This window comes from Dichomitus squalens (genome assembly GCF_000275845.1).
Source record: "Dichomitus squalens LYAD-421 SS1 unplaced genomic scaffold DICSQscaffold_3, whole genome shotgun sequence".
Classification (NCBI taxonomy): Eukaryota; Fungi; Basidiomycota; class Agaricomycetes; order Polyporales; family Polyporaceae; genus Dichomitus; species Dichomitus squalens.
In genome coordinates, this window is record NW_006766885.1 from 635,374 (window position 1) to 648,517 (window position 13,144).

A 13,144-nucleotide genomic window follows, 5' to 3' on the forward strand; every position below is an offset into this window, starting at 1 on the left:
CGCCCTTCTTCCTGATGTACGGATACGACCCGGAGTTTCACATTCCGGTTCTCGACACGGAAGTACCAGCGGCGGACGAACAGCGAGAGGAACTACGAAAGGCACGGGAGGACGCAACTGCGGCACTGGGTCTGGCGGCCGAACAAATGAAGGAGCACTTTGACAAACACGTTCGAGAGCTACCAACCATCGTAGCTGGACAGAAGGTCTGGCTCGACACCCGCAATCTGCGCATCACGGGGATGCCGCGAAAACTCGTAGATCGGTTGGCTGGACCGTATGTGGTCAAGAAACAGGTCGCACCACTGGCCTACGAGCTGGTGCTCCCCAAGGACATGCAAACCCACCCCGTCTTCCATGTCTCGCTCCTCACACCCCACCAGCACAGTGATCTCCCAGGCCGTCATCCACCCGAGCCAGCCCCTCTCGAAGTGGAGGGGGAGGAAGAATACGAGGTTGACGAAGTCATCGACTCGAGACACTTCGGCCGATGGAAGAAACTCCAGTACCTCGTCCACTGGAAAGGCTGGGGTAACGAGCACAACAGCTGGAAACAGGCGGAAAACCTGGTGCACGCCCCTCAGCTGGTCAAGAAATTCTACGCCAAGTTTCCTTCAAAGCCTCGATCGTGAGGACACGATCCTTTGGAGGGGGGTACTGTCACGAACCGCCCTCACGGCGCTACATTTCCTTTTCGATTTGGACTATTGCCTCGTACGTTTCCTTATTGTTCACTACTCGCTATGGTTTCCCTTTGTCCGCACATGGACAATAGCTCCCTTTTTCCCCACGTCCGCTATTGTCCTACACCCCTTGTACTCCGTACCCATGGTGACGCTATTGTTCTCTAGCGCCCATTGTTCGTTCCCTGTATATAGCTGGATCCCTTGCTACCTGGAGACTCTAGTTTCGACCTCTTGTCTCCAGGTAAGCCATCGTGTATTTCGCTCTGTAGATACTTCGCTCAATACACAACTTGTCTCCAGTCCTGCCTGTTGAGCTCCGCTCCAGTCTCACTGCAATCAGAGCTCGTCAGTGCTCCTGCCTGCCTCGCTCGTCTCCACTTGCTCGCTCGACAGTCAGTCGTAACACTGAATAATGGTAGCATGGGTCTTCGAGCACCATTCTTCGAGGGATGTTTGTGCCGTTTTCTCTGGAGCCAGTTGACGATAGCCTGCCTTGAGCCGATTAATGAAGTCGGTCCAGGTTCCAAGGGATCCACCGCTTGCTGCTGTTTTGATGTAATCCTCGATGTAGTTGTGTGCATCACCTTCCAAGTGAAGAGTAGTTCTAACTAGTATCAAGTATACAAATTAGTGCTTAGTTGCACTACTGAAGAAGTGCGTCTGAATAGTAGCTCTAATGTAGATGTTATCTCTGCTAACACTTGCTAATATAGATGAGATTATCTGAATAGTGATAATTAGCATCAATTCGCAAAGGCTGTTTTTCCAGATGAGGTTGCAACACAATTTAGATGACACTACAGCTGGAAGATGTTGTCAAGAACCATAACAATGCGAGATTGAGTCGTCTGACACCATCGACAATATACTGCACCCGAATGCTCCACCCTTCTGGCCTGTGACTTGACACTGGATGCATCCTTGCGTGGGCAGCCAGTCTATGCATATCCACTGCTCGACAGTTCTCCAGGTTGTCTTTGCAATCAGATCTGCTCTTGACTCTTTCATCTGCACTTGCTTTGTTCTAATGGTTGCCAGAGTGACTTGTCGAGCATGGTGCAAGCCTGGGATCAATAGTAGGTGGATGTAGTGGTGGTCGGTAGACTTAGAGTGGTAGTCTTCTCGAACAACTTGTGATCGTGACATGGACACAATCCACACTTTACAAATATATGCATGTCTAAGGCCGTGGCATCAATAGCCTATCAGACAGGAAACTATCTCACTATCATTTATCTAGAACTATTTGAGGCTTCCACAACAAGCACGAGAGAACATGATGACAATGTTGAGGCAATAAGCATATAGTCCACACATTTCCCATCCTGGAGAACATGGTGGAGAAGGTCGTGGGAATGTGTGGAGAATCCGCTCCTTCTCTTCATGTTCCCTCCCACCCAAATCTGCCACTTCACACTGTGTATATACGGGGGAAATCAACAGATATCGACCTGAATTGAGCGCTTTCTCACTAGACATAAACGGTCATAACCGGGGTCATAGCAACAACACTGTCTTGATCCTAGTTGCTGTCAAGTGCCATGGCGCAATAGGGAAGGTCAGAGTGGGCGATTCTGCCTGTGATTCTGCCTCGATTCTCAATTGATTCTCGTCCAAAGTGACCTAGAGAAGTGTCTCAGAATCGGAATCAGGTTTGACCTACCCCCTTCATGCACAGTGATTCTGCATGAGTCCGACTGCAATTCCGCAGGTGTTGAGGCCTTTAATGGGTGCAGCGAGTGCAGACCTGTTTGATTATGTCATATTCCTTCTCGGAACACATTGTGCATGCGGTGTTTGCCCATTGATGTGGGCATCACAATTGTGGGCTTGTTGCAGGGCTATGGCTCATGGGAATGAGGCAGGTTTTTACTGAATGGAAAGTACAAGCAAAACAGTTGTGGTATGAGGCTCTGAGAGGACAACAGCTTTGATGCCTGACATGCGCAATCAGGTCAACCTCGAGAACAGTTTATTGCATAGACTGCCTACTTAGGTACTCGAAATGGACTTATCTGGTTTGAATCTACTCATCATATGCTGTTATGAATGCGTTGAGCAGAATCGAAAGCAGAAGCAGAAGCAGAATCCAAGGCAAAAGCTCCTCCCGAGCCGCTTTTGCAAAAGGGACGATTCTGCCTCGAATCGCTCTAAGCGCTCGCTTTCCGAACAAATCCGAAAGTGCTTCAGGAGTCGAAGCGAAACTGGAATCGTCGTCAGAATCGACCAGAATCGTCCACTCTGACCTCCCCTAATCCCTCCACTTCAATGGTTCACATGGTTTGACTTATGGGACATGAGATGCATGCTGGGAGTACATAACAGAGCGAATGATGGACGCGAGGAATATGGTTGCATTGCGAGGAAGCGCGCCCCAATGATTTTATCGCCTCTGACATACCGCTGCGGCACCCGACAACGGCAGCGACGTGGGAGACGGACCCACTCGACCTCATGCAGATGCCTTCGCCAAGGACTTGCGGACCCGATCTCTCCGTGCCTTCTTCGCGATTAAGACTACGAAACGTTCGAAGTCGCTGAGCGACCTCCGCTTCGCGATCGCCTCCCGCTTCTGCGCCCAACTCGACTTCTGCCACTTCTCGACCGTCCCTTCCTTCTCGAGTTGCTTTCGAATGGCGCCGGTACCGGCACCGCGAGGGAGAGAGGTTAGAACGAACGGGGTGAGAGTCAAGTGGCGGTAGGAGAACGCCTGACGGGGAACGCCTGTCGTGGGCCCGTCGATGATTGCCTGACAATAGCAGCATGCCTGAGAAACAGAGAGATGGCCAAAGAACTATGGATGTCGACGTACTCGGGTGTGATCTATGATCTCTGCAATCACGGCGATTTGACCCTCCTGAGGGCCGGACTTGAGGAGGACGACTGGCGTCGCGGATGCTAAGTTCAGATGAGATAGAACACAAAGTAGGGACTCACATACCTCGGCCGACCTCGACGAATCGCTTGAAGTTCGATGGTTGGGCCTATAAACGTATAGACGCGTCAGCAATCGCAACCTCCCGATGCCCACAATCGATACGCTCGGACGACCCTAGCCCTGGCCCAAGTAACTATCACGCTCCGTCATCCGAACCAGGCCCGGGCCATCCATCCTCAGAACGAGCATTCTGCCGAGCTCTTTCAAGCAGAAACACGAAGACGGGACTTCAGGACGTGCTGAGAACAAACAGAAACTCACCGGCATGATACTATTGCTTGAGGAGGTCGCTGTTGTTGTCGCGGACGGGACTGCCAGAGAGGAAAGGTTGGATTACGTGCTCTCGGGAGCTATCCATTTCCTAAACGGGAACACGCCACGTGGCTTTCAGCGCTGGACCGTATCTCCAGACTAGACGCCTCCATGATATACTGTACCAGATAATTCAAGTCTCAATGCAAGGCATGGCACACTGGCAGGGCCATCCAGACACGTCTTCTCCGATGACAAAACGTCGGACGAGGTATCAATTATTCGTAGGAGCCCCCACTAAATACGATCTTCGGATCTCGCTACCCGGCACGACCTGCTGGCTTGCTTCGACGACGATATACCCTGGGGACTCCGATAGTGGCCGCCCTGTACTCCCCTCCTCCACGCTTGAAGAAGCTAGTACTCCGATTTCGACGCTTTACAATCACGTCATTTTCAATCCCGAGAGCGACGAGAGTATTGTCAGTCTGACTGAGTCGGCAGTAGAAGACGCATGGCAAGGCACGTAGGACCGAGTGTTCTTTGAATCAGCGACTGACTTCAATTACCCACGACAGCCACGACCTTGCCTAACATCAGTGACCATGCTCAGTCGCCGAAGGATGTCAGTGAGATTCCTCGTGCCTCCCTCCGAACCTTCCCTATCGCGTCCCGCACGTGGTCAGCACTTGATAACACAGGAACCCAAGACACTTGTTCGTACGACTATTCAGACGCATCCTCTGTCGCCAACTTTCCGGCTTTTCACTTCAATCTCCACTCCCTCTCTACCATCGGGTCTCTCATTAGGCATGCCACGGGAAACAAACCGGAGGATACTGCCAAGATTTCTCGCACAGTCAACCTTCTTGCTGCGGTCCTCGAGATCCAGGGGCCTGAAACCATTATCGTCAAGAGGGGTCCAGAAGCTGGAAAAGATGTCACCCTACTCAAAATGATCATTGGTGATGACTCGGGCGCGATCTGCAAGCTCACTGCGTGGCGCGACGTCGCAAAAGAGTGGTCAGGATTATCCTCACAACCACCCACCTCCAGCGCAAAAAAGGGGGACATTGTGTACTTGGAAAGTGAGTCTTTTGGCATCACCTTGCTGTATGCCGCCACTGATCGCTCCGCGCTAAGACATACTCGTTTCATGGGAATCCACTCCGAACATGGCCTCAGGCGCCGTTCCTATCACATGCTCGGCGTCGCCTCAGCTACGCTCGAGGTTGCAGGTGTGCTTTCGCGCCATGCCTTCCACGATTGAAGACAGCCAATTCCGGCCAGACCTTCGAGTCGGACTAAGTGACGCTGTTGTGCGTAGGGTCGCTTCTGTCGTTAATTGGTTCCAAGGGATAGCGGGTCTCTCCAGATCCGTGAGAGTTGTTTCGTTCTCCCCGTAAGGCTCGTTGCGGACTCTGGCTGGACGACTTCATCTTACCGTGAGTCAGTTGCAGTGAACGATCCATTTTCACTGGCTGACATGGACAATCTCTGGCTTGCTCGCTAGCTGTGACTTCTTTCCTGCTCTTGAGGCCATATACACCCCTATAATTCGAGACTGCGCCCAACAGTAGCGTTAGCTCAGAGCTGCGAAACACGCCTTACCAACTTTACCGCCAGTATCTTACCCTCAGTCATCTTCAAGAGTGCCAGACGGATGCGAGCGATTGCAACAACTCCCGCTTCCAACGCTCGGTGAGAGGGTGATTGGATGACATTTAGAAGGGGTGGCCGCGTAATGACATTGTGTCCGTACGGAAATTTTTTAGTCCAGGTATAGACGAACCGCTACACAATATGATGTTTTGGTATCCGACAACCTACAAAGTCCCTTTCGCTGAGAATGTCCGGCAAAGCTACGTCTGGGCCAGCGATGACGACAGGATAGAGGTCCGAATAGAACGTAAAGCAATGGATGAAAGTCCAAAGTCGTCAAGACGGAAGCCAAACTAAAAAGAATGGATGACGCAAGAGCTACTATGCGCTACAAACCTAAGGCGTCGACGTAGGTGAACGAAACGGCTAGCGGTAGTACGTACGTGGTACGTATGCGAAGTACACTACGGTAACAATAAGGAGCTAGTGTATGAAGTTATGCGAATCTGTGATAAGTCCGTGGAAAGTCCGAAGGTTACGTGGCGAGATTGTCTAGAAGTACAGTGTTGCAAGGTGTCCGAGCAAAGGTCCGACGCTGAACGTAAGTACATATGTCTGAAGTCCTCGTTAAGTTGGGTGCGAGCGTGAAGAAAGCGATGTCCAAAAGAGGAGGGGTAATGTCCGGCAAAATTCAGGTAAGTCCGTGATAGTCCCAAGGCGAATGTCCATTGGCGCGTAAGTCCTGTTCGAAAGTCAAACGCTCTCGAAGCGCGTAAATGGCGGCTTATGCAGCGCCAAGTTACAACAGCTGGAATGGAAGAGGTGAAAGAAATGAACGTAATGGCTCGTAAACGAACGTGAGTGCATTGTTATGCGTCCTCGTTAGGTCAGCCAGCCGTGAGCTCCTTGACCTGTCATGTGAGGAGTCGTAGAAGATGCAAAGCATCCCTCTATTCGCCGTCCAAGCAGCTTTGAACCTTTGCTGAATGGTACGCTACGCGAGGATAGGTGAGATCCGTCCGTACACCATACAGTGGGAGTGAACTGATACGCACCTACAAGGGGAAACTTTGCACCCAGTTTTGTCATCACGTAGAGCAGTGATTCAAGGTCTCCGCGAACCTCCATAGTGTTCAGAGGGTCCGGCCAAGACGTTTGCAGCCGCGTAAGCTCATTCTCGAGTACCTTGGCAGCACTAGCCCAGCAAGACTGATAAACTCGTGAGCCTCGAACCAGAAAGACATACGAGATACGTACACCGATGACGGGGTCAAGAAACTCGAAGTCGGTATCTGTGATGAGCTTGATGACATGGATCAACGACCGCGCAGCACGAAGACATTTCTCCCGAGAGACGCCGTCATCGCGCATGAACGGAGCATGGAGGCGAATCATGGAAGCGTGCGCAAGGCTGTGGATGACGATCAAGGCATACTTGTCCTCGGGAATCGCCCCTCCTACTTGATGAAGCGGCAGGAGGGTGGTTGCAAAACGGACGATGCTATGTTCAAACGCGCTGAAGTTTTCCGAGAAGGCGCTAGATGACAGCGAGCCTGTCGCCGGGAAGCCACGGTATCAGCGGGAGACGCTTGAGCGGGACCGGAAGAGATCGAGTCACTCACGAGGACTCCAGCTCGATGACAGCCGGTTGGCGCCTTCGAACAACGCCGACGCCTTCACTCGCAGAGCAGCGGTAGTGAATCCGGTGAGCGAATTGGACTGCGCCTGGTGTACAAAAAATGCGCGAATGGTTGGCGAACCTACACCGACGTCGAGCTCACCCTGTATCAACAATGACTCGTCAGGTGATGTCCTCTGCCCGCAAGGCGTAGTGTGACTCACGTTCTCGTAATCTTCAATCCGCTGTGGCCAGGGAGTGGTGATAGAAGCCCAGGGATGATCGCTGTCAGGGAGGGTCGCGGGCCTCCGAAGCATCACGGACCAGCACCGGTCCAAGTTGTATACTTGCCAGAATGTCGTGATCCTCTCGCCACGCTCGATATTGTCCTTCGGAGCGGGTAGCTCGAAAGAGGCGTCCCAGTTGTCGAGGATCATGAGCTCGTTCTCCGAGCCGATCTGGTGAAGACGGCACTGGACTGCCAACGTCGATGCTGCCGCAGAATAATAGCTGCCCTCTAGCAATCGACCGTTCGAGATATAGTATACAGACAGCAGGCAGCAGGCCTGGATGAGATCGACTGCCTTGGATGTGTACTGCAACGCGTCACCGAGCGCCGCGGTAGCGCGGGACAAGTAAAGCTGTTCATACTGGCTTAGAGAGCCTGGTCTTGAGAGGTAGCATGCCCATAGAAAGACAGTGTTCATCAATGCGGGATGCCGTTGCTCAGAGGACGGTAGGCTGAGGGAATCGCGCAGACGACCGACATGAACATCCAGTCCACACTGATGCCGATGAGGGAGGAAGATCTCCAGCCTATACGACGGGGAGAAAGGAGTTTATTAGATTGGGGGACTGGGATGAGTGGTCGCACTGACAAGATGTGATCAAGGGGCGGTGCCTCCATGAACGAGTTGACAGCGGAAACGGAGGCCAAGTCCTGGGATGCATGAGGACGGGTTGGAGTGAACGGTACGACAGGGACTCACAGACTCGAAGTTGAGTTGCTCCCATGTACTGGGGTCCACGTCCGACACACTCGAATTGATGGGACTCAGCATGCTCCTGCGGGGGTCCTGCTCGCCCATGGGGAAAGGGGTTGGTGAGGCAGAGGCGGAGTAGCTGAGCTTCCCGGGAGAATCGTAGCTGGAAGACGACGAGGACTCGGAGTAGTATGGTGAGAGCGCATGGGGATCGAAAAGGGTCATGGAGGGAGCAGACTGCTCGGGATTCTCGAGCTCCTTGACGCGCATCTCGAGACGGGCGATATGCTCTCTCATGAGCTGCGTTCTTGTCTTGCCTTTTCCGTCGTCGTACTCGCACCCGTCGGCCTTCTTGGCGCGGACACACTGGGCGCAGGCGGGCTTCCCTCCGTCACAACGCTGGAAGGGACAGGGAGGGCGGTGAGGCATGGAACGGCGGGGGCGGGGGCGGGGGCGGAAGAGAGATGCGTACCATCTTGCGCTTGCGACATCGCAGACAAGCCTTGCCTGGGATGAAGTGGGGACGGATGCGCGCAGGATGAGCGATGTGTGGGAGAGAGAGGGAGGTGAGGACATGGACGCACCTCGCTGCAGGGGGACCGGGCCGGTGGAAGAAGTTGGTTTCCGCTCCTCGGCCATTACAAAAATAGTAGAGTAGAAAAGTCAAGAGAAAGGAGGGGCGCGGGGAGCGGGCGGGGAACTGCGGAACAACTTGAACCAAGAAAGCCGGGGGATCGGGTGCGCGGCGTCGGGGTGCGAGTACGCGTGCGGGGCGCTGGCCTCCCTGGCGGGGGCGAAGGCGGGAAGAGGAGGAAGGGGGGGGACGACGGAAAAGGGGGAGAAGAGAACGGCGGCAGGGATGGGTCGCGGAGGCGCATTGGGATTAAGTATGATTGGGAGCCTTGTATGTGTTTGACCGACTCTCTCTCGGATGTCGCGGAACGTGCCCAGCGTCGCCTTGTCCCGGCCCCCGCGCCAATCTGGCCGTTTCGCCTGCTCAGCGCCTCTCCATCATCTCCTCCCCCTCCCCCTCCCTCCCCCTCCCTCCCCCTCCCTCCCCCATCCCCCCTTCCCCTCCAGCCCACCGCACACGAACCCCCACCGGACAAGAGACGGCCGTACGGCTCCGCCAGAGCCTCCCAGCCCCAGTCGCCCGTCTCCCATCTGGCACCCCCCGCCTGCTCTCACTCCGGTCAATCATCCCCGTCTTTCGATTCACCCCCGCCCGCCTCCCATCCTTCCCTTTCCCGCCCATCCCGCACCCGCACACGCACACATCCCCCCACCTCCCGCCCTCATCCCCCTCCACCGTCTCCACCCCGGTGTCCCGCCGCCCGTCGGCGTCGCCTCCTGCTTTCGAGTCCGTGCGGCCGGATGATCGACGGTTGAAACTCAATCTAAACGCTCTGCGCCTGTGCCCTGACGCGTCCTCTCGTCCACGCGCGCGTTCCACAGTCTCGGACCATCGCGATCTGCCGAGGGTCTTCTGAGAGCCGATTCTGACTAATTGTTGTGATCCCTGCGCCACGTCCCAGGGTCTTTCGCGTGCATACCCAACTACCACCCTTCGTGCCTGGTGGCTCATCGCGGTTCGATCGTACTCATACTTTGTTGACCTACTTCCCGCCGTGGGTTGTGTCTTCTCTCTACAAAGGGTTGTCCCTTTGTGCCTACCACTACAGTTACCCTCGGCTTTCCGCGCTCGACAGCTCTTCACTTTCATAGTGGATAATCGCCGCCTGTGTCCGGAGACAATCCCTCTCCGACCACAACTTTCAGCGACACCTCGCCTCTTGATGTACTCATCATCTTCATATGCTTCCGCCTCTTCCCGAGACACTGCTTAGACGTACAAACATCGGCCGATCGTATGGCACGTCCAGGAGCCCTCGTCGTCTGTCGACAAAATGACGTCCCATCTATGTACCAACGCGTGTATGGATCCCAGTGGGACACACATGCGACCATCGCGCACCACACATACTGCGGGAGCTTGAGGACCATTGACATACTTAGCTGCATCGTACTCCTCCGAATGCAGAATCTCGTCGGAAGAGTAGATGCATCCCATCACGACGGGCTACCTCATCAAATCGAGATGCCCTTTCGTCGACCTCGAGTTCCCCTATTTTCCCCCTTTTGGTAAGTCATTCGCTTCCAAGTTGCCCTGGTCATTCCTTGAGGATATACATATATGCAAGCGTACATGGTTCAGTGAACCGGGTGCTTGGCACTTGTCCAGCATGCATGCGTGTTTGTACTGATGGAACTCCATCTGCTGTCACGAGAATCAACACCATCGCTCGTACTCACAACAAAGAAACCTCACCAGTCTTCTAGGGATGTCCCAGTGAGATAAGATGTTGTGCGTTTTGAAATCAAGTAACTCCTGTTTGGTGGCCTTACGATGGGCCGTCCATCGAGTCTATCCATTATGCCGATGTACATCCGGGTGGCAAAGTTGCCCGATACGATCGCGCTGTCATGATTAGAGGGATGCCTAAAATTTATGAGACGCCATGCCATCATGCGGCCGCCGTAGAACATTGCGCACGCGCCACAACCGCGCTTGATATGGCACGGCCGCCTTGTCGGCCGTGTGGAAGACAAGACATAAGTACGGTCGGGTGCATTTGCATCCCCACTCTACATAGCTATCACTACTAAACGCGGACCCTGCTTCAGGTGAAGTCCGCTCATCTATTCCACCCAACTCTTGAAGTCTGACTGCACAATGTCCCCTGATTGAATTCCAATAGCACGCGACCAACGGTGTTCATCAACTCACGGCGAACCCCCACCGGCCTCAATGATCTCACCGTCAGCCTAAGGCTATAGCTACTTACGTTTGATCTCCAGATTCCCGCACTTGACAACCGGACCGTATCACCGACGGCGAAACGCGAAAACGCACTGCCCTTCGCAGAACAAGTGTTTTCTTCATTGCCACTAAGTGTATAGGGTCCGTGCAAGACAGTGATGTGTCGCGTAGCAGTGAGGCATCTGTAGCTTTTACTGATCATCACGTATTGCTGCATAGGAAGCACAGCTCTACGCCGTTAAGACTTTCCAGCGATGCCAATGCGTTCTCACTGGCCGCTCTGGATGCTTCGGAAGCACACGTTGATTAGTTTCATGACACCGGCCACGTTCTAGCCGTGGGGCTGATGCTCGTCCTCCGACACTGCCCTCATGCGTTGATCGCCGCCGTTCTATCAGAGGCGCCCTTCTAATTCATTCTCGCCATATGCTCACATCTTGTCTTTGATACAGTACCGTTTCGTCCCCATAGGCGTCATACATAATATCGCAGCGTACATGATTTCACAGCGTGTTTCAATACGCTAGTCCCTCTCGAAAAGAACACCCTCGGGTTGGGTAAGCAGCCGAAGTGACCGTTTGCGAGCGGGCCCGAGCCTTCATTAGGTCGTCTGACGTCCTGAGAACCCTGCTGAGTAAAGTGTTCAAGGCGTCCTCAGCTTTCGGGCGTCCTGGCCGCGGATTGAACATGCATCTAGGTCGGCTCTCTGACTGACCTGAGGGTGTTTCGTTTTGTTTGGGAGGACTGTATTCCCCTTCCTATTCAATGTTTGTGACAAGTTCATAGTGGCTGTGTTCTGCTCTGTAAGCATGGTGGCTTCAACTTATTCCGATTGCGGAGCGCCCTAGCCTAGAAGTTACCCACAGCTCGGCTGTGCAAGTTGACTTCTTCATGTTCTGTCGGCAGCTTGGACACTTGCTCTCACGGTGCAGGTGTGAGCGTTGGCAGCACTCGTCATGACTTGGCACGCTGGATAGCTACTGAAAATCTTGCAGTAGAGAGTCAGAATTCCCGGTCCGGGATCCAAGGTAAACCGCACCCTTCCCATTCATTCTTCGTCATCGGCGTTATCCTGGCCTGTTCAACCTGGGGATAGACGAAACTCAAGCTCATAAACTGCAGAATGTTCCTAGCTAAGGTGAGAGTCTGTCTAACATACCCGCATATTCTTGCACGTTCAGTCAGAGGAGTAATCCTCCTAGCGGGCTTGCTGGATGGTACGTCGGGTGTGTTTCGCCCATAATCGCTCTCACAGGCCGCAGATACACATGGCTGATGGCTCGAAGTCTCATGCTTTTATTGTCTTTCTTCGAGGCCTGGTTCCCATTCACATGTCGCTAATGATACGGCCAGTTCGCAGTATATGCACCAGATGCGCAAGAAATCTCTCTTTCACGGCCATCTGTCAGAATGCGTTATGACCAAGTTCAACCGCCCGATCGTGGGTATTCGGACAAGTCCTACGCCAGCTAACTATTGATATTAGCAGGTCCAGAATACCCCTCGTGTTGTTGTCCTCCTGCTGTCTCTTCTCGAGGACATGGGGTACCTGTTTGACTTACAGGATTATTTCGTCCCAAGCTAGGTTGGCCAAGTCACAATCACCGGGGACATTGTGCTATAGGAAGACGTGTCGATATCGTGACCTGAGCCACGTTGAGACAACCATGTCTCTTCACGTCGCTCCTTTATCTCACGCCAGCCGCACCCTGCACAACGAATGGGATTAGTATATAACACAGTTTCATTAAACCTTCCAAATGTCTTGTGATAGGACGAACAACCAGGTGATGTTCCTACAGTGGCTCTGATTACGATAGATGTGCGATAGGACACTATGTGACATAGGTCGATGCTCACGGTAGAACCACATTGCAATAAATTAAGTCAGTAAGCAGCGGAATGAGTAGCTTGAAGCAGTATCTCGCGGCCCCAGGACAGTCACATGTCTTCGACGTTAATATTCCCCTTCTGCGGTGCGAAGAACACACCTCCGAAGAGACGCAGCCGAGCACTCGCCAGGTGGTTCCATGCTGTCGGAAGGCGGATTCTGATGACGAGCAAAGCTTGTACACGTGTAGGTGAGAATCTTGAATACAAGACGATCGACCACGACAATGTCGTTGAACTCATGAAGACACAGGAGGGATAAGGCGTCTCAACGCCGACGTGGGACTCCTATTCCCGGACTTTGAGGACGGAGAGCGCCGTTCGAGCTCTGCGTGCAAAGGTCAACAGCGCTGT

General features: G+C 53.5%; 3 protein-coding genes across 3 annotated transcripts; 1 reads left to right on the forward strand and 2 right to left on the reverse strand.

Moving 5' to 3' along the window:
• Window positions 1-3,138: 3,138 nt before the first annotated feature.
• On the reverse strand, window positions 3,139-3,891 carry DICSQDRAFT_124455 (60S ribosomal protein L14; the record flags this gene model as incomplete). The annotated part of the gene is made up of 4 exons (XM_007361766.1): window positions 3,139-3,453; window positions 3,499-3,584; window positions 3,628-3,670; window positions 3,886-3,891. The coding sequence occupies 4 exons, from the start codon at window positions 3,889-3,891 to the stop codon at window positions 3,139-3,141; spliced, it is 450 nt and encodes a 149-aa protein (XP_007361828.1).
• Window positions 3,892-4,098: 207 nt separating this feature from the next.
• DICSQDRAFT_98812 (uncharacterized protein) lies at window positions 4,099-8,920 on the reverse strand. Its single transcript, XM_007361767.1, has 12 exons — window positions 8,664-8,920; window positions 8,552-8,586; window positions 8,086-8,478; window positions 7,975-8,036; window positions 7,321-7,912; window positions 7,101-7,260; window positions 6,736-7,031; window positions 6,534-6,687; window positions 5,390-6,472; window positions 5,020-5,321; window positions 4,453-4,964; window positions 4,099-4,396 (listed from the first exon to the last, which is right to left on the reverse strand). Exons 1-9 carry the CDS (start codon window positions 8,716-8,718, stop codon window positions 6,429-6,431), a joined length of 1,791 nt encoding a protein of 596 aa, XP_007361829.1. The 5' UTR covers window positions 8,719-8,920; the 3' UTR covers window positions 4,099-4,396; window positions 4,453-4,964; window positions 5,020-5,321; window positions 5,390-6,428.
• Window positions 8,921-9,010: 90 nt separating this feature from the next.
• DICSQDRAFT_166247 (uncharacterized protein) lies at window positions 9,011-9,457 on the forward strand (the record flags this gene model as incomplete). Its single annotated transcript, XM_007361768.1, has 1 exon — window positions 9,011-9,457. The coding sequence occupies one exon, from the start codon at window positions 9,011-9,013 to the stop codon at window positions 9,455-9,457; it is 447 nt and encodes a 148-aa protein (XP_007361830.1).
• Between the last annotated feature and the right edge of the window lie 3,687 nt (window positions 9,458-13,144).

Coding starts and splice junctions, on each gene's coding strand:
- DICSQDRAFT_98812 (XM_007361767.1), bottom strand. CDS start 8,718: ATGGCCGAGGAGCGGAAACCAACTTCTTCCACCGGCCCGGTCCCCCTG. Junction 7,032..7,100: donor GTCATCGAGCTGGAGTCCTC/GTGAGTGACTCG, acceptor TCCCGGCGACAG/GCTCGCTGTCATCTAGCGCC. Junction 6,688..6,735: donor TTCTTGACCCCGTCATCGGT/GTACGTATCTCG, acceptor CGAGTTTATCAG/TCTTGCTGGGCTAGTGCTGC.